The sequence below is a fragment of the Hetaerina americana genome, unplaced genomic scaffold, assembly GCF_022747635.1.
Source record: "Hetaerina americana unplaced genomic scaffold, ioHetAmer1.1.p SCAF_10, whole genome shotgun sequence".
Lineage (NCBI taxonomy): Eukaryota > Metazoa > Arthropoda > Insecta > Odonata > Calopterygidae > Hetaerina > Hetaerina americana.
In genome coordinates, this window is record NW_027286070.1 from 68,876,185 (window position 1) to 68,898,233 (window position 22,049).

The 22,049-nt window shown below is 34.4% G+C and overlaps 1 protein-coding gene across 11 annotated transcripts in view; it reads right to left on the minus strand.

The window, feature by feature from the left end:
* Positions 1-22,049, minus strand: part of bdl (borderless) — a 136,094-nt gene that overhangs the window by 23,802 nt on the left and 90,243 nt on the right. For 7 of the 11 annotated variants that reach the window (XM_071598803.1, XM_071598801.1, XM_071598806.1 and 4 more), the window contains exons 4-11: positions 20,687-20,968; positions 18,979-19,169; positions 18,098-18,364; positions 9,426-9,688; positions 6,300-6,472; positions 5,260-5,322; positions 4,447-4,650; positions 372-602 (exon numbers count right to left, since the gene is read on the minus strand). In XM_071598803.1, the coding sequence (XP_071454904.1) occupies positions 372-602; positions 4,447-4,650; positions 5,260-5,322; positions 6,300-6,472; positions 9,426-9,688; positions 18,098-18,364; positions 18,979-19,169; positions 20,687-20,968 (1,674 nt within the window). Of the gene's footprint in view, positions 1-359; positions 603-4,446; positions 4,651-5,259; positions 5,323-6,299; positions 6,473-9,425; positions 9,689-18,097; positions 18,365-18,978; positions 19,170-20,686; positions 20,969-22,049 lie in introns of all 11 variants that reach the window. The other 4 variants (XM_071598811.1, XM_071598810.1, XM_071598800.1 and 1 more) reach the window with 3 other exon arrangements.

Below are 22,049 nucleotides of genomic sequence, written 5' to 3' on the forward strand. Positions count from 1 at the left end.
AAAGATGAAGCTAACCTAGGCATACCATCACTCCAAAAACCAGCAAATGCATTCATTACTGCCATTCCACCAATGCAGATTCAGTATATATAAAAATAACACCTTTGACAGATTACTCTTGACATTTCATATGTAATATAAAATAAGATTTCAAGAGCAAAGTTATTTGCTTTCAGGTAGGGGGAGTTAAACTGCATTGCTCCTTTCTACTAGTTTAAAACTATAAAAGGGCTAAAAAGTAAAAATGGTTAGAAATGTAAGTTTTTTTTAACTGAAAAAGTAAACTTAAAAATATATTAAGATATATGAGCAATTGAACACTAGAAAAATTAGAGAGTAAATATTGAAACAATAAGTACTTCAAGCCTTACTCTTTCGATCTGAGTTCTTTTGATGCCTCAGGAATGCTCTTCTGCCAAAATATGAAGCCACTGCAGCCAGAAGAAGGAAGGATACCCCAACAAGTACCCCTACCATAATGGCCTTCATTCGCCTGTATGGAGGGACGTGGAGCACAAAGCGAGAGCTTGCTGAGAGAGCATCACCCGGTCCAATTGCAACAACTTGGAAGTGGTAAGTTTGATCTTCCTCAAGCCCTTTCACTGGAATTAAGTACATTTATATTACATGAGACAAGAAATTACTATTAAACCAATTGAGCTGTGTAAATGGTGGAATTTTATATATCAGTTAAGTATTCTAGTCCATAAATGCTGGAGAACAAGTCATTAACAGTATACTATCTCAAGAAGAAAATTAAATCACAAAATCTCTTTGAGCTATCCCAATTGTCAATTGGATGAAAAAAGTAGATTGATATTACAGTATGATTTGCTTATCATTAACGATGTCGTTTTTTAAATTAATTGTGCCTCTATACATCAGAAATGGCAGAATTTCACAATTTTGACATTATCCTAATACTTTTGAACCAATCAAGACACTTGATACCTTAGGCCCAATACCTTTATTTAGTTTACTTACGCACAGAGTATCTAACAATGAAGTTCAGCTCATTTTGCAGCTCAGTTCAGCTCAATAAAAAGGAAATACCTCTGGGACTCACTCATTTTAATGTAAAGTACATGCATACATATGAGGGCTGTGCAGTATAGAGTGATCATTATATTGTTTCAACACCTTTCCTTGACTTATCCTCCAAATTTTGATAGTGCTTCACAAAGTAGTCCCCATGGAATACACTGCACTTATCCCACCTTTTTTTCCAGCCTTCCAAGACATGCTGGAAGCCATTTTCTCATATGTTCTTCAAAATCAACACAGCAGCCTTCACCTCTACTTCTGATTAATTAAAAATAGCAATTTTCCACAAAAATAAAATTTAATGCGACCGGTTTCAATGTTACTACATCATCATCAGGTGATAGTTAAACCTCAGAGTCCAGTATATATATGATTAAAGGCAAGTAAGGAGAGGGTGGAGGAAAAGAGGGGAAGAGGGGGGAAGGTGGAAGGCAGAATGGGTGACTATGTGAGTGGGGGGGGGGGAAAGAGGGTTGGGGAAGACAAGGTGCAAAGACCCTAGGAGTCCGGAGAGCGCGTCGTGGCCGAATGGAGGGGGGTGTCTCGTTGAGGGTGTCCCACGGTGCTCCGCAAAGCTCTTCGGGCCGCGGAGGAAGAGGACGGGATCGGGGGTTTTTCCCTATGGTCGTGGTCTGGGAACAAGGTATCAATACACAAATAAGCACTGAGTTGAAGGGTAAAGATTGGGATCACTGTATAGTTTTAAGGGGGCGCCCTAGCGAGGTTTTAGGGAAAGGGTGTAGGAGGGAATGTTATCACTAGCACATGCCAAATAGGGGGGGGGTTGATTGTCCCGCAGCGGTGAACCTTCCCTCCTCGTCCGTGAAGAAAGGGGGGTGGGGACTCGGGGTTTCCCACTTGTCCGGGAAAGCATGGTCTCCGTCTGCAGAGGGTGGGGGGGGGGGTAAAGGAAGGAAATATCCAATGAGAAGGGGGCAAGGGATCACTGGTCACATGTACGTCGTGGGAAGGTGATGGAGAGGAGGGGGGAGGGTGAAGATAAAAATTGGACTTCGTTGATCAGCTTCAAGTCCTTGCGATGTAAGATTTCCAGCTGTTCCATGGCATCCAGCTTCCTTCCTTTTTCCAAATTGTGAAGCACTTTGAATTCGAAATTGCTGAAATGGTTAGAATCGAGAAGATGTTTGGCAAATAAAGAGTTGGTATGACCTGTAATGTAGCCTTTCCTATGTTCCCCGATACGTGTCGAAAAACTCCTGCCAGTCTGACCAATGTAAATGGCCCCACAATCACACCGAATTTCATATACACCACTTTTGGTGTTGCAGTCTATAGGATCTTTGTTTGAGCATAGGGCTTTATATAGGTTTCCCAAAGACAAATTCCGCATTTCTTTTTATACCCCCAATACTCTATATAAAGCCCTATGCTCAAACGTCGCATTAAATTTTATTTTTGTGGAAAATTGCTATTTTTAATTAATCATGATATTCCACCATATCACGCCTGAAACGTCTCTTTTTATTCTACTTCTGATGATGAAAAATACTTTCCACAAAGGTTTTTGTTCGCATTGGGGAATAGTTAAAAGTCACAATGGGTGCGGTCTGGAGGGAGGATAAGAAACAAACTTTAAATAAATTTTTTTGAGTTGCGTTGTGATTCAGTGACAACATTTGTGATCGTAGCCATACATTATTATCATGGTGCAGCAGCCAGCCTGTTGCATTGAAATGTGACATTTTGGGATATGCACTTGGAGAATTTTCCATGTATCAATATAAGATGCTCCATTTACAGTTGCTTCTGTTGATATGACACCATTCCAGGAATATATAAAAGTGATATTACTAGAATTTTCTCAGCACTGGTCATCACATTGACTTTTTTGAATGTGGGTGATGTCAGAGATTTCCCATAGAGCTTTGCTGTTTGCTCTCAGTAGCACAATTATATAGCCAAATTACAATTGAAGTTATAACCTTCGAAAAAAATGCCTCATCTTCCTGTAACATCAACTTCAACTGCAAATAAACCTACTAGTGAATGTCCCCTTGTTTAAATATGAGTAATCTTCTAATAAACCTTTCACAAACATGTTCAAAGTACGATTTTCTGGTTTTCAGCATCTGGGTGGCATCCAATGAAATTTTCAATGTTTCTGCTATTGCTCTTAATTCTATTTGATGATCTTTTACCACAATGGCAGGAATGGTGGCATTTACTTCCCTGAGAGTAATTACTGGAGCTCAAGGCTCACCTTCCTGCCTTTTGAATTCATAGTCTCCCTTCTTTAACCATTTTAGACCATCTTCTATCAGTTCTCTAGGAAAGAATAGACTCTCACAAACACACATAAGGTAAATATTCTTCAATCATCAATGAAAAACTGGAATAATGGATAAAACACCACAGAATGAAAATGGATGGAGTAAAATGAAGGATGCAATCACAGTGAAGCAGTCTAAGAGCAACTTGTGGGTAAGAAAATTAAAACTTGATCACCATGGATAACCATTCATTTAAAAGAGTAAATTGATGAAAGAAGGAAATGAAATAACCCATGAAAAAATAAAAGGAATCAGTCCTATTCAAAAAGTAATGAAAGCAAGTTAAAAAAAGATATAAGAAGTCAAAAAGAGTGGATTGAAAACAGCTGTAAATAAATAAACAACAATATGCAGCAAGAAAACAGTGGAATAGCAGAGAAGCTACAGAAAAATGACTTGAAGAAAGAAAAATTAAATGCCACTAAACTAGAGATGTTATATATTCTAAGAGAACAGAAATACATAAAAAATATTTAGAAAGAGAATATCAAAGAAAAATTTCAAGGATGGAACTTATGGAACACTAAGAAATGAAAGATTAGAGCAAGGTGGACAAAGATGACCATGGCCCAGAATACCAAGAAGTGAATCCAACAGAACAGTGGAAGTGGTTATAGAAGATGCCTGGAGTGAATAATGTCAGTAAAGAACTGGCCAGGGTGAACTGCCAGAGGACTTCAAAACAAGTGGAATGATTTCAATATAAAAGAAGATCAGGACTAAAAGACATGAGGAACACAATATTAACTCTATTGCCACATGTATCCAAAACACTACACCAATAATCAGTCAAAGAAGAGAGAAAAGATAACCTGTGGGAAAACCAAATCTGAAAGAGAAATGAGATCGACGATACTCTAAATGTAGCGAGAGAAAAAGTTATGCACATCAACAAGTCATTTTATGCAGATATATTTAAAATGATTAATGAACAGCAGGAGAGAAGCATAAACACAAAGGTGTCAGACAACTGAAGTGTATGAGGTGGGTATGGTTAGGTCCTTCATATTCATTTGTTATGGTCATTAAGTAGAAATAATCTTGGATATTTTGTTTACTCATAACTATTATTTTTGCCTGAGTCAAAAAGTTGCACCCCATTGGTACATACCTAAAAATGATGTGTCAGCTGTTTCGGCCTTCCCAATCACATGTTCCTGAGATCCTTGAGCCCATCGTAAGGTGTAGACAAGTTGAGCAGGGGTTTCTTGGACATCAATTGTATTTGGTTCAGGAGGCTCCCATGACACTAAGTATCCTTCACTGTGTACAGTAACCGTCACATTTTTTGGTGGCCCCATTACCTCAGAGAAACCTAAAAATGATTTTCAAAGCTAACATTAATTTTTCATTTCACTTAACTGTATTTATCAGCTGTTTAGGAGTAGATAGACACTTTTAATACAAGATGTAGAGTTCATACAATGAAATAACTTAAGTACTTGACTCATCCAGGGTGTAACTTTAGTTGTTCATTTTTTTATTTCTTTTGTTTTGGGGTGCTTGATTTTTTACTATAATAAATTGTTGTCATTTTGATAGTGGACTGTGTTATAATCTAAGAAGGAATGCAATGGTGCAGAAACATAGCAGAGACTCTTGTCTACAATAAAATAGGTTGGTGAACCTTAGTGCCCTCAAATGTCAATAGCAAGGCACTGTCTAAATGCAATTGGCTATATTTTTAGATTTGTTTAGAAAAAAGAGATTTATCAACTAAAATACTTTGCTGTTTGATAGGAAAAATAAGCAATTATCACTGATAAAACTAAATAACTGATAATACTTTAAAACTAAATTTTATGGTTAAATATTTGATTCAAAGTTTATTGAGCAATCATGGCAAAATGTTCAATTAAGTTTTATATTTATGAGTTCATGAGCTGAAAAGCAACAGCATGTATGCATATAATGATAAACTTACCAAATGGACCTGATAGGTCATTAAGAACTCTTTTAGATGTATTGGCTGAATATGGCGAAATACCTGCAAAAAAATAATTTTAGTTCACATTTGACTAATTTTATCACAAAATAAGAAATGATGTCCAACATCCTATGATAAATAATGCAATAAGTATTGGTGTCAAAATAATTTTCAGTGAATAGAATTACAGGAGCAATCAAACATGTTAGTGAAGTGATAATAACCAAGGACATTAAAAATGCATCATTTTAGCTTGGAAGGGATTTTTAAAAATCATCAAAAAGCTAAAGATAAAAGGACTAAAAAAATCTAAAAGGACTAAATTTTAATGAACCTGTTACTTAATGGCAGTATTTTTCATTTGCCCTTAAAATACAAGATAGTGCCTTCAAATATGAACAAAACAGCTGAATGCAAGCGATTAAGGTAGAGCTGTAGGTAATTTAAGAAAATTCACCTTAACTTTGGTTAATCTACCTCCTGGAATGAAATCAATAGAAAATAAATGGGCCTTAAGAATTAAGAGAAATGAGATAGCTGAAGCAAAATGGTACAAACCAAGGGTGGTATTACAAGTATGCTGACACTTAACTCATAGATAAACCTATGAATATCTGATGATGCTGACTATACTTAAATCTCTTCAAGCAGAGATCAGCAATGAAGATTTTCATGCACTCCAGAGATTAAAAGAATATTTTACAAGAGTGAAAATATGGCCATGAAAAAAAATAACAAAATATAGCAATTTTAGGAATTTAGTATGGACCTACTATGTGTGCTGGAAAAGTGCTTTGAAACAAGTGCCTAAGAATAGTATTTTAAGTTTGAGTCAACCCAAAATTAGCCATTTATCCTTAAAGATGCAAATGGCCTTAGCTGTCAGTCACTTTCCATAGTAATTATTCTTAAGATTGTTTTACTATAATTATATGAAAGTATAGTGGCGGGAATTAGTGACTATTTGTGTTAGGGAACCAAGACTTTACTACAGCAATAACCACTCTTTCTCTTTCTTTATTTCTAAAATACATCACCTTTTGTCCTAACCCGGATTGCCTTGCTGAACATGCCATCCCCATGCACATCTTGGCTAAGGACCATTATATCATACGTTGTCCCTGGGTTCAAATTAGGAACCACTGCCTCCCGCGTTCCAACTGAGAGTATTTTCAGGGTCTTCCACTCTGATGAATCTTCCCGTCGATACCTAGAAAAACAAATAAGAATATTAACAAAAAACTATTTCATAATCCATACTAATATTATTCCTTGGATTATGCTGGTGAAGTGACATCAACAAAATACATAGGTGATGGAAAGTACTGACAATAAGGTATTTTGAGCAATTAATAATACTTTTTATTATTTTATGCAGTGATGAATGCTACCAAAGAACTTTGCACTTTAGGAGATTTAAAGTTTCTGGGTAGGTTGTCTGTGTTGTGGGTATATAAAGTGTTACCTTGAGTTTGACCTTGAGAAAAACCTTGAGTTTTATTTGAGATACACATCTTATAGAGCTTTTCCTCCAGCTACGCAGGCTTTGGCCCACAAAAACTGAAGAAAATTTTGATACCCTGGAATTTGCCACTTCAGCTTTCACCACCTACATTGATTTTCTCGCGATTCAATATTTACTTTGTGGTTTGAAGGGAAAACTAATCTCAGTGTGGGACCCAGCCGTATTCAGAAAATATCAATTAAATATTAAAGAAAACCAAAATACTAAAATCAATTGAAAACTCTCATTTTTTAGATGCGGCCACGAGGTCCATATTTTAAATATATATTTTCAATTTGAAATTCTCTACAAAATCTGTTGTAGAATACATACAGAGAATCAAATATATGGGCATGTAAATTTTCCTACAAGTAGCAATTTGGCCAGATAAGGTGGTAGCCTAAATATTATATTTTGTTGAGAGTACAAGCCTTATTCATTCAATTTTTTTCTTTTTAAATTTATGACTTAATTTTTTAAAACGTTATCAGTAGAGTTTTATTGGGAAATTTCACACAATTTTCCGCTAAATATTCTGATTTAAAATCATTTGCAAGACCCTTAAAGATTGAGTGCATTCATTAATGTAGTACATTTAATCAAGATCAAGTACATTTAGGCTAGGTTTCTATGTCTGATTAAACTAAAGAATTACTTCAAGCTCCAGTTAAAGCAGATTATTGGTGTAATTATTGGCAACTGAGTCCAAATCAATTCTTTAATTTACAGTTGTAAAGTGCTGAAATAATGGTGGTTGCAGTAAAGTAAAAACCATTGAAGGCAGTATTATTATAATTAAGATGTTAGCAAGAGTTTTTCCATCTGCAGTGTATATAAAATTGGACCTGTATGTAGCATGCCATCAAATGATTAGATTTGATGAGACATTTTAAAACTGGGCCTTATGGAGCTACAAAGGCAACTATACTCTGGAGAATTGGTTATTTGAGGCTTAACTTTATGGAATTGATTAACTTTATAATGAAAAACTGTAGCCTTTTAATTCCAAGGCATTTTATTTATTGTCTAAATGAAATGCTGTAGAATTACAAATTCAATGTTTTTCTACTCTGTGACGCTTAAATACAAGTAATATGGAAATGTGAGGACCAGTTGCCCAATACTCTAAGAATCCCCCGAGAATATCCCCAAGCATCAATGAATTAACTATAATTTGTGGAGGAGGTGGTGGCCACATGTCTTTTCCAAGTCAAGAGATTGGAAAATGGCATTCCAATATCTCCAAATTCACAATTTTAGACACAATATGAAGGCTTTAGCAGAAACAACATAGGAACCAGATTCCATCAAATTTGTTATTTTGAATTGCTACTAAAGGTCCATTCTTTGGTCCTTGACTTCTTGATAGAGGATTTTGAGATTAAAATCGCTATAATGCCCTTCTTCTCACAATTTTTCACAAAAAAGAGGTGTGCAATATTTACCATGGTAAAATGCCATTTATGTTCCTCAATTATTGTCTTAAATGATCTGCCCTATGTATATAGTATTGCAGTCTTTGCATTTAAATTTCTACACAATAGGTCTGTCATTAGGTTCAGTAGGGCCCCAGTTTTTACGAATGAATTTTTCAAATTGATGTTGTAATTAATGGAAACTTTGCATTTTTCTTTTGGCAAAACACTGGTCACTCAATGAGAAATCTCCCCCATAAAAAGGTCCCATACCCTCTCCCCCATTCCCTTGGCTCAATCAATAACCTCTCCCTTCTCCTACCTCCTAACACCCCTTTTTTTACACTACTTGAATAACATAGTCTCCTGAAACCCTTCCCCCCCTCCAAGCCCAACCCCCCTCCCTAATCTCTTTCCTCCAAACCATGTGTGTGTGGTCAGTAATATGGCAAAAATCCTGTATTTTGTGCTACATGATGTTTGCTGTTTGACAAAACTAGTCATTTTAATAAATTTCAGTGGAACTTACCAAGTTTTATTTTCCAATTTAATCATGAAGTTCCATAAAGTTACACTGAGTACCATAGAATACACAATTTAACTTGTTTTTAGAATGGCAAATTGTACATACATTTTTTCTTTTCTTTCTAACACAAAACTTGAATAGAATCAGACAAATATCATTGGGCACTATCCCATGCAGAAGGTTTGTCATCATAATAATGGTTACATCTCATTAAAAAACAAATGTAGAAAGCAAAAATCACAACACCATCATTAACATGATTGTGTTGTGATTTTTCAACACACAAGGGCCTCATTTTACAACTCATTATTTGGACTTGGTGAACTCATGGATGTATCATAGAGGGGGCTAATGCAAAATATACTATAACGGTCAATTATAACTATTTCATCTTCATTGAATAATCTTTGAGGGGAGTAGGAAAATAGATGACATTACACATAATAGACTATAAGGCATAAATGTCAATCAGAGGTACTAATTGAAATTGCAATATTATCATACATTTTTAATCCTATCTAATTGACGGAATCCAGGAGATTATAATAAGGCATTTCCTTATAAAGATGAGCAAACCAAAAAGGATTGGTAAATTTTAGGGAACAATTTTCGATGGAAATTTGACACTGAAAAAACATTTCCAAGCTTCACCTCTGTAAACTGCAAAAAAGTTAACAATAAGAAGATTTTGGGGAATAGGTAAAATTGTTCCACTAACCATACACTGTATTCCTGTTTTGGTTTTCTATAACCAGGAACCCATCTTAGGGATATGGTGGTGAGGGTGCTGTTGGCTGTTAAATTGTATGGAGCTCTGGGAGCCACATTTTCTATCATAAGCTCTGCCTCTGCAGTGATGGTAGATGCCTCATTGCTTGCTACACATTGGTAGAAGCCTCTGTCCTCCTTCTGGATGTTTACAATGGTCAGGTTTCCACCCGAAATCGATGACCTCGCATGAGGAATCAGGGCTCCATCCTTCTGAAGTAGACCATGAAGATCAAGCCCATGGTGTGAGCATGCATAATAAAATGAGAAGTGGTCTCTTTATAAAGTATCTGCCTTGGTAGTTGAGACTCAATGGTCTCCAGAAATCACTGTAGACTTAAGTACTTCGCAAGGTTTTTACATCTTCTTTCCCTCGCTTCAAATTAAATTTTTCAAGGAAACAGTGTAGGTTAAAATCAAAAAATAGATATTAACAAATAAACACAAATATAATGATATTAAAAAAATGAAGCTATGGAACTACCTTTCCTAATATGGAAAGTACTTTTTACACGTGACATGGTGAAACTGTGGTAAACATAGGTTCTAATAAAAACTATGGTTCAAAATCTGCTCTAGAGTGACCACCAATCCAGTGGAGTTGGGTATATAATATTTAATCATAGGTCACAAGGTAAAATGGCCACTGGAATTTCATACAAAATTTAATATTTTTTAACTTATAATGTATGAACTAAACCACTCATGCTGAAATGATAAACATTTCTAGTTGAAAAAGTTGAAATAATACTAGATTTCCAGAAAAACATTATCAGTTAATATGCGCAGTGTTTTAAGTGAAAAGTGCATTTATTGATGCAAAAGGAAGCTTCAAAAATCTTTTTTGAAAAATTAAAGCTTTTTAGGCCAAGTTTCTATAGTGAGTAACAAAATTGGCATGCAGCAAAATATGTACTTTGTTTTAAGCATAATTAGAGAGCTTTCAATCTTTTTCATAAAATGATGTTTAAAATGCAATAAAAATTATCATTTACCCTTAAGTTGTTCATTTAAATTACATACTTTTGTTAATATTGTCATTCATCATTTTAATTTTACTGCAATTTTAATGACTGGTGCAGATTACAAAATCCCATTTTATGTTTTCTTTTCATTCTACGTCTATTTCAGAGAAAAGAATTTATTGTTAAAGTAGAAATAAGCTGTATTATTTTGTTCTTAAAATGTCTACCATGCAGTTATCAACTTCTTTTATAATGCTCTAACAATAAAGAGAAAGATGGTAGCTTAACTCCTTCATAATGAACCAAAAGCAACATAAAAATGTCCAAAAATGCATACATATTACCCCTTTGTCAATATAAAACCCTGCTCTATAGCAGTGGTACAGACATTGGTGGATTTAATATTCATATTATAACGGAAAATTTAATGTTTGCTGGACTATGACAGTCAAGGAATAATTTAAAATGAGAGAGTTCAGGCAAACTCACAAACTGACAACAAGAAGTGCATTTCAAAGGCATTTGAAAATATGGTGTGTAACTTCAAACAGCATGCTTTAGTTCTAGGATAGAACTAACTTTAGCTTTAATTGTTATTTCAATACAGCTCTAGAATTCAGGCCTTTACATAATATCTTTGACATTCCAAGTGATAATTGAAATGACAAAGAGCCACTTTATCCACCCTACCCATCAGCAAAGTTTTTGGTGATAAGAGAAATGAAAAGTTGGCTCTTTCATCATTTTTTAATTACTGAAAGAACAAAGCCTATTCTAAAGATAATGAATATAAGGATATCCACATTCTAATATTTTTGGGAAGAAAAATTATCTATTCAGAAATGTTTAACTTCTTCACATGGAGGCTGAAATATCAATGGAGCATAGCAAATATGTGATCCTTGTAATGCCGACATGATATGCTGTGTATACCAAAATCAAACAATTGAAAATCGGAAAATAATACGCTAAGAGAATTGCATAATAAATTGCACAAATTATTGCATCTCTTTTCTTTTCCTAATAAAATGTTGGCAGGCCTAAATTTTACAGACCAACTGAATCATAAAAATGCACCCTGGGCAATATGCTCTATACATAGTCTGGCATCTATCATAACCCAAAGAATTTTGGGAGGCCTCAAAGGCTTTTGGAATCCTGGGAGCAGAACAAATTACTGGCGGCAACACTTACAGAATGTTTTTTAAGGAATTAAGAAAATCAAGGAAGAAAGATTTTTTGATGGTTTAATTTGCTTCATCTGCGAAGAGCTTCTTGGTTCACAGACATTATGAGATTAGTATTGATGCTATCACATAAAAGGAAAAAGCAGCAGCATGTAAGGACTATTACATAGTTTGATTTCATATATGGTAAAGATAATACTTAATATCATCAACAAAATGATGGAGAAGAAAGCAAATGACCACTTAGAAGAAAATAAATTTGGGTTTATAAAAGGAATTGGTACACGCGATGTCGTAGGGAAAATGAGGTCATGAATAGAAATGGGCATTGTGTTCCAATACATTTGTCTGGTTAATCAATTACAAGAAGGCACTTGACAGAGTAAACTGGGAAAAATTGATGAACATATTGCACAAGATAGGAGCAGACTGGAGGGATAGACAATTTGCTCATAAGCTGTACATGTCCTAGATTACATGGATCTAGGACATGGATACTATCCATCCTAGTAGGATGGATAGTCACAAGTGGATAGTAAGGATGGGCAGGGCTAGGCAGGGGAATAAGATAGGGATGTCCATTTTCACTGTTATTTCACTTTATATGCGGAGGAAATGGTAATAAACTACTGAGAAGGGCTGGAGGCAGAAGTTAAAGTAAGGGGAATACTCTCCATATCTGTTAGTTTTGTGGATGATCAAATGTTAGTTAGACAGTCAACTAAAGGGTAATAGTGATTAGTGATAGTTACAGGATGAGAATTAATCACAAGGAAATGAAGTTAATGAGATTGTCAAGATTTTGAAGACTGAAATAATCATTTAATTTGGGGGACATAATCTAGAAAGGGTAGAACTTTTCAAACATTTAAGAAGTGTTTTATAAAAAGGCGGCCAAAATAGAAAGGGCATTGAAAAACAAATTTTATCAGGTAAAGTAGCTTTTACAAAAAGGTGGGAATTGACAACAGGCACCTAAGTAAATACATAAGGAAAAGTCTATTAAAAACTCTAAATGGAACATAGTTTCACATGGCTCAAACACTGATCATTGAAGTAGGAGGATAAGCATAGAATTTAGTCTTTTGAGATATGGTTGTGGTGATGAATGGGGAAAATAAAATGAACAATGAAGTTCTAGGCATGACAAAGGAAGAGAGAAGATTGTTGGGAGGAATTGAACTGGATAAGGCATTATTACTCTTCCAAATACATGTAACTGCAGGAGATATTAAGAAGTAATGGTAGGCTGAAGATTACAATATAAGGGAAAACACTAGGAAACCAAGATAAAGGGAAGAAGTGTATAGGTAAGTATTTTGAACAGGCTTAAGGGAGGTAGAAAGTGTACAGAGATAAAGAATGAGTCATTGTAACATAGGGTGTCAGGTATTTTGTGCCATATTAGGTAGGACTTAGGAATACAGAGGAATGTAGTGCCCAGGCTCCATTAAAAAACCTATCCAAATCTAATTGATTACTGCTGATACATAATAATTTTAATCGCTTGCCATTTTAGATCAAGTCTAAAATTAAGACAACAGCATTAGCACAAATGATTGATTGATTTATTCATTAGTAGATAATTGACATGATTATTCTTTTCCTATAACTTCATTTAAACAGATGGGTTTAGCAAAAGCACTGCCTGTCAGGAAAATTTAATACTAGGAGGTAATTCAGAACTTGTGAAATCGTGAGATAATCTTGGATAGACCATTGTGGTGCATGTTTCGCAAAACTTAATGGCATCATAATTGCTGTCTTGACTAGGTTTTAATGCAGCTATAGATTCAAAATATGTTTTCATCTTTCATTCACATTTTTAGTCCTTAGACATAGTTAGTTTCCCTGTGTTTGATATATTTTCAGTCTAAAATGACTTTAAAAATCTGAAACAAAAAAGATAATATACACATGTGTTTAAGTGCAAAAAGTGTATCAGCTCTTAGACAGTGAGGATATTTATACATTATATCTTGCATTCAAGGTGATACATTTATTTACTTGTAAAATGGGGTATTGAACTGTAAGGGTGGTAATCCATAGCTTACCATTGGGAGTTTTGCTACAAAGCAGTACAGTTTATGTTATAACATAATCATTCCTGAAAATACATGCCTATTTCAAGATAGAAAGCTTCTGGAAAGTATGATAAAGGCGGATATTGATATTGTGGAACCATGCATAAAGTAACATAACTTAAACTTTGACTCAACCAGGAGAGGACCAATTTACAAGCACGATTTTCCAGAATATTTCTCTCTATTCCCTTATGTCACAACCTTTTCTCAATATTCCTTCACTATTGGTACGATTTTCTCCTCTAAATACATGATAAAATGATTCTAATTACAGATCAAAAATAATTGAAACATCATCATAAATGTCAATTGAGCACAATTCTCCATTGGTCTCCCCTGAGCCTGCCTTGGGATTGTCAGCAACACTCCTGACTGTCTGGAAAATTTTATGTACATCCTATAGAATCCTGCCAAAAGTTCAAATACCCAGTTCAAGGAAGTCCCTTGAAGTTTGTCCTGGGAACCCCAAGGAAATTGCATAGGGTGCTTGAGAGGATGGCATTGTCATTCATCATCAGTATTTTGATCCAAAGACTGGCTGACTGAGGTCCTGCACTCTTCTATTTCTAATGCTAATGAACTGACTCTGATTAGCTCTACTATCCCCTGTTAGCTCTTCCATCATCCCTACTTCCTCAGACTGCATTCTTTCCAGTCAGACCAATCTCTTGGCCTTCCGTGTAGACATTTTCCTAGTACTCTATCTAGGGACTATTTCTCAAAAAGTAATTAAAATTTTACTTAAAGAAAAGATTAAATGTGCCTTTTACAGTGGTTCATGCCTTAAGAACCTGATCTCTCGCACTGAAGACAAAGTCCCGAAACACGAGAGGAGTGGAGTGTATGAGTTAAAGTGCTCAGAATGTGACAAAAAGTATACTGGGCAAACAGGACAGAAATTTAAAGAAAGAATTAAAGAACACCAAACGTGTAGAAAAAAAACATAACATCGCTCTTTGCAAAACACCTCATCGAAAGTGACCACAAAAGTGACTTTGTGACTAATATTGTTCATTTTGAAAATATAGGTAAAGGCTTGATGCTTTGGAGCAGTTGGAAATTTTGAAATGTGCCCGTTGCAAAGGTGCAACGAAATTTTGTATCCCTCCCACTCCCCACTCCTAGACCTACCACTCTTCCAAGTCAACAATTGACACCTAAAGATGCAATCCTCTTTTCTTCCCAGCTAAATTGTAGCCTTTTTACCCCTCCACCTTCCCTCCCTCTCTGCCCAACCCCCCTCCCTTGATCAGAAGGTATATATGTCAAGTTTGCTTCTATGAGGATCACCTGATGATGACGTTCAACGTCAAAATCTGGGTGGTGTTTTTAAAATTAATTGTGTGGAATTACAAAGTAAATTATTTCATTTCATTTCAATGGACATATCCCTTCTGTTATTCTCCTAACATTTTCATTTGGTATCAAGATAATGAAATATGTAATTTAATGAGAAAGGTGAGGGCTTTGAACACACTGATACAACAGTATAGCAAACAGGACTGGACAGCAGAATTTCTGGGAGGAAGTACCAATACAGGTATTACTTGGATGTGACGTCGATGGACAACTCCCTGAATTCAATTGGAGTCTCATCATGGCAGTGCCAACACTTCCTATTGGGCCCTCACCACCATGGTAACGCTTCCACCTGAATTATGATGATTCCATCAAGGAGGCAGCTGAAGTGATTCTAATTACTGATGCTACAGCCATTAAATTGGCATTTAAATGAATTTTCCCATTCCTTGAATTAAGGAAAACAGACTTAAGATGAGTATTAAAACAAGGTTTGCTCTATAAATTTCATTGTATAAATACACACTTGATAATAATGAACATATCTACTAACAGAAATACACTCTTCAGGCTCATGAAATACACTACATTTTCATGTGGTGAACACAAATTCATTTACATGAAAGACCTAAAAACTTATAGGCATTTTTTCATCTCCTAGATTCATCATTGTTGGAATTGTGTCAAAAAGCCTTTTCATGAAATTCATCTTTCCGATTAATATTTTTGCTTCAAAACCATTTTTTCACCCACAATGCAATTTCGTTTGGATCTACAAACAAATAAAATTGAACCAATGATACACTGATAATAATTTAAAAGAGTTAACAATTGCTGACTACATTTTCAACTAAAAAGCTGGAGAGCATGATAGGTAATTTCACTTTATTGTTGAAATTAATAGGCAAATAGCACTTTCTTCAAACTGTATTCTTTGGAAAGTTGACATTCCATTCTTGAAAAGTGCTTGCAGCTTGACATGAGCATACCTACTGCAAGGTTATCATGTTGCAATCAACACATGCGAAATTATTTCCAAATTTTGTACAAGTTATCACGCATAAATTTTCAATTGCATTCACAAAAAGCATAAAATAATATTACAAGTCTTAATGGTATATTCATAATTGATTGTGATTTTAAATTTACTTCCCCATCATAATAATAGTAATTATTATTTATTGAAAAAATAGAGTGCTCAAAAGGCATATGAAATGTTTGCCTAAAAATTGCCACGACTTCAATTTTTGAGATCATAGTTGTGAAACCTACCTTGAAGTGGGTACAGGCAAAAAATAGCACTCATTTTTTTTTAAATTTCCAAAATCTAAAAATATATATATAAGTCTTTAAAAATTACCACTGTCAGAACTTAGAAAACTGAAAAAAGATCAAGTGATGTGTGGAACAATGAAATTGAGTCAATGTGACAAGGAATAGAATTGAATTAACATAAAAATGCTTATGCAAGGAATTATTCAGGACTAAATGGATATTGGATAAAATTAGGGGGCATCTAAAATCATAGAGTGGAAATTCAATGTTTCATTTTATATATACACATATCAGTAGCCTTAGTGCATGGATGTTACAAACCCCTATCTCCTATTACTCTATACATATGTGTATTTTATTCCCTTTTCAAGGTTTTTTTGGGTCATATTGGTTGCTTTTAACCCTGACAGTTTTTAACGCTGCTGTATTCATATTAGTTCTTTGTTTGATTGTTAGGCATGCTTGTCCAGTTGACTAAAACTAATTCATGCACAATCTAGGGAACTGATAAGTAAGTGAGTCATGCATTAAAGTTAGTTTATTAGGCAAGGTCATAAGGCTGGAGTCACATGATCTGATACTATATGAAGAACCTTCACAGGAAGACTCCAGGATGTTTCAGAGAGAATCCTGGGATTCCCATCAGGCAGTATTATGGGAAAGGATGCCCCAAAGAATCATTTCAGGACTTCCTAGTTAAGTTCTGAAGTCCTTCCCCTTGATGCATAAACTATATCAGTATAATTTGTGATTCTAATATTACAGTGGTATCATATACAGCTAAGTCCTTCCTGTAATTTGACTGATGAAAGAAAAATAAGCATGAATTAATACATTTTAAAGTCATGTCTCGAGAGGTCAATGCTCACAATAGAAACTGAAGCATTGCCATTTTCAAATCCATGTCACAATGCAACAAGAGACTATGTCTCAACTACCAAGGCATTTTATCATTCATTCAGCTCTTCCTTAGATTACAATACTAAGAATAACATCTAATAAGCAGAGTTAAGTAACTTAGTTCAATGTGAAGTAGGTCTACTAATAGAATAGAGCTCAGGAAAAGTTACTGACTATATATCTACATATACATCTAGATGTAGATGTATAATCAGAATCTCATTAGTAATCAGTAAATTATAAGAAATCAATGGAATATTTAAGTATCATGATTACTCAAATCCAATTACTTTTAAGTAAAGTTATAATCTGCAAATGTAATTTTTATTCTTTGATTTGCATTGTAAATTTTTTTGAGTTACTGAATTTCAATCAATAAGAGAATAAAGGCTAGTATCTGATTACCTCCCATTACCACTAATTTTAGAAGAGTTCCCAGGTTTTTTCAAATCACAGGGGCCCAAATATGCATTATGCATTATTATTTGTGAACATATAAAAATTTTAAATGCTTCTATGCAATTAATCACCTTCTGCTTTTCATCCCCTGTACTGTTGGACAGGAAAATGTTCAAAGGATAATGAAAATACTGCATAAAGTAAATGTAAAGCTTTCATGCACTCTGCCTACCAGACTATCATGGAAAAACTCCAAGATGTTAATTAACCCATAACTAAGAAATACTGATCCACTACATAGGTAAATGAGTGAATTTCAACTACTGGGAAACTTTCCAGAAACATTTCAGTTATTACACACCACATACTAGCATGCCACAATGTAAAAAATCACATACATAATTAGCAATTAATCTAATCTGAAAAATACTTAAAAGTTTTGTGCTCATTAAAGTACATGATACACACATATATATAATTTTTTATCTCTACAGTTTGCATTTTTTTACCAACCCTTGTCCAAGATAAGACTGGTTTTCCACTCAATGGAGGTGGAACTCCAAGCTCTGCATCTGCTGTCAAAGCTGATTCATCAACATCATGTCTAGCATCACAAGGCATACTTATTGTCTCTCCAATTTTTCGCACGTAGAGATTGTTTGGCTTGATAGTGAAAACTGGTGGTCTTGTGATTAATACTCTCATTGGTAAAGATGGGCCCTCAGTTCCAAGCTCATTGTATGGAATACAAGTATACATTCCTCCATGAGAGCTGTCTACCTATAAAAATGATAATGTCAGTTTACACTTGGAATAAATCAGAAGTACATATCATTTATGATAAAAATATATGGAGTACAGTCACCTATTTCAATGCAACTTGAATAGTGTTTAGTATTATTTATAAAAATGTGCTTTAAATTCACGGTTAAGTCAGGAATGTCCACCCCAATAAACTCCATGACTCTTTGTGCCCTATTAAACCATCCCACCCTATATTAAGCCCCCAATAATCAGACCCTATCTTATTTTTTATATTTTTAATCTTTATACCATTGTCTATTGATATAATTGAATGACTAAGCATAAACATCGCCTTATAAGCAGCTCACAGCAGTATATATCATATTTTTAATGATTTAAAATGTGACAAATGATAAGTCTTATCATTCAAAATGTTTGTTACCATAAATCTGTATTATTTCCCTCTTTAAATTTTGTTTAACAGTCAATTGTTCTTCAAACTCTCCCCCTCCCCCATTCAGTTTTAATTACATCCTTTGGGTCATAACCTCCATATCCTTCTGTCCCTCCCCACTCAAGTATTTAGATGTAATTGTTAACAATGATTGAAAAGAGTAAAGGAAAAGATCAATGCACCAATTTTCATTCACCTTATTGAAGTACAGAGACCCATTATGCATGAGAAACACTCCTTGTACATTGTATGGATCAAAAAGAAAGCCATCCTTTTCCCAACGAAGATATGTTAGAGGTGGATTGGCTCGGAAGTGACAGTCTAAAAGGCCAGGCCGACCATGGGGAAGGTGCTGCTCACTTGGAGAGTAGATCACTTTCGCCTTATCTAATTCAAATAATGAGAAATATATTTAAAATGAGACATGATGCAAATTCTATTGCACTGAAATTTAGATTACCATTTGTAGCTTGTGTGTATCCACAACCATTTTTAAACAATATTCACAAAAAGGGAAATATCAGCTAATAAGGAACAATATTTTCCATTTATAAGTGTTCCTTTGTGAAAAAGTGAAAGAATAACCTAATTCACAAAAGTTTAAGCACAGAAATGGAATTTATCATTACAGCTGTTTGTTATAAAATAGCATCATAAGACACATATCATAAGGCACTTTTCAATCATATTTTCATTGGCACTGCTCAAGTAGAAGATAATGAGAGAATTCTGAAATATATATTTTCACCTTTTGGTGGCCTTCATTGGATGAAAAAGAATCTTCTACATTTGACTCTGGATTCTTCTTCTTTCAATGAAGATTGCATTACCACCAGAATGCACAAATATATATTTGACTGGCCATTTCACTCGTGTTCATATTTTAATTGTAATTTTTTTACATTTATTTACATGCCATTTGAATGCTAACAATAATTGAAACATCAGAAGAAAAACTTACTTCTGAAAACAGTTTAAATACTGTCATTTTTTTAATTTTAGAACATTCATTTTTCAGTTCTAATATTAAATTAAATTTATCAATTGTACACCTAATGTTACTTTTCTTACCTCTTCTCCCATCCATTCCATTCTAGTTGAGGAAATGCATGAGGGACAAAATGAGTTCATTGGAAGTTTTTATATTTAATTACAAATGTATTATTACTAATAGAATGAGAACCATTAAAATAATTAAAAATGGTCCCATGTGACTTTCTAACGGTGATTTGTTAAATTTTCTGGTAATAAATTGTATACATTGCAATGGAATACCACAAAGTTTCAAAGAATTGACTGTTATTTAAGGTTGGCATGGTTTTTTAAACTTTATTTTACTCTAATAGGCGCCAGATTAAATATTTTGTAAAGATACAAAAACAGTCACAGAATACAATTCATCAAGTTAAGAAAAGACACTGGAGAAAAATTATTAAGCTAACTTAATATTCTAGCAGAAATACAGTAAAGATATGCTTGAACGGGATATTGTTAATATTGAGCACCTCCAAGTACCAAGAGAGAAGGGATGATAAAATTGAAAAATCTACCACCGACAAAGTATTTACTGTATCATAATAGCCATGAAAGTATTTACTTTCTCATTACATTTTCATAACATTCCTAAACTTAAAATGATAATGATCTCACTCAAATTTCCTTAAGGTGACACCGAATACTTTGATTTTATTTAGTATGCTCATTTTAGAAAAAAATTCTTTTACTCAGATGCTTCATCTTTTTCTCTAATATAATTATACAAATTTTCTCATCCTCCCTCAGCACCAATGCAATGCTCACATAGTTTCAATAATTGCCATAACTGAAATTAAAATCATCCTTCTTCAATTCCTCTGATTATTTTCATATTAATTTTTTCCCTGAAATGTATAGATAGCACTCACACTCCACGTTTAGGTGAGCTCCAGCTGATTGCTTCTCCCCCATCTCATTAGTGACCTCACAGTTATAATAGCCAGGGTCACCCATGTCTGTGGGGGAAATGGTGAGGGAGCCATCAGAGGAAATCCTTGATCGAGATGATAGGCTTGGGAGTTCAGAGAATTGAACACCATCCTTGTACCACGTCACTGTTGCTCCTTCCTCCTTTGTGACACACTTGAAGTGAGCTGATTCCCCCTCCATTGTCGTCTGATTTATTGGTGGGATGGCTAAGAGTGTTCCACCTGATGAGTAACAATCAATCGTAGAATTATGAAAACAATTATTACTTCTGAGGTATTTATACTTTCTATCATATTTCACCTAATCATTTTATTCACTACCAAAAAAGTTGTCATTCCCATTTCTTTATGCATGAGGAATTAAAGGAATTTTTATGCCCTCACACTACTCAGGTAGATCAGACCACAAAGATAAAATAAGGGAGATAGATTCCAGTAGATATAGATACAAATACTCATTCTTTCCCCGAACAATCAGAAATCATAATAGCAAGAAACCGAAGTCACTTTAAAATTATTAAAAACATTGAATTTACAAGTCAGAACAAAATTAAACATTGCAAAGATATTAGGTATATTTGTAGGTGCATGTGTATGTTAGTTGGCAGGCTGAGTGTTTGCATGTGTGTGAAGTGTAAGTGTTCTTGCATGAATGTATGCCATGTTTTGTTTGTGGATGGTATGAATTTGTGGCTTTAGCATGCGGTTTTTTTTCTTTCTTAATCCGAGTGGTGTCCTAACAACCCCTGCCATATGCCCTTGTGGCGGCTTGCGGGGTATTAAGTAGATGTAGATGCATAGAACTTTTGCCATAAAATCAACATAACATTATTTCAGCAAAAAATCAATGCTATTTTCCCTTAGCTATGGTCAATATAGTTTAGTAGTTAATCTTCATTTCACCAGGACAACAGCATATCCTAATAATATTAAAATGATATTAATATATTAATAATAGCAATGTTCATGGAAAAAATTACAATACTATAGAAGAGTCAAATCTTGAATATTAGTGCCATGTTAATCAAAAGAAAATTTTGTTAACAGTTGACATAAAAACAGGTTTTGTTGCTCCATATTCACAGACCTTCGGCTTATTAGATGAGAATACTGTCACTTAAAAATGCTGAACTATCGGGCCTTTTCTGGTTCAATGATTCAATGGGGGAATGAAGAGATTATATAGTCTTCGAGAATAATATAGTAATGCCAAGGGCATGGAACTTGCTTGGGATGAGAGTGCCAAGCTTAGTGATTTGATGAGTAGGGTGCACTTTCATTATCAACCATTCTTACATATATC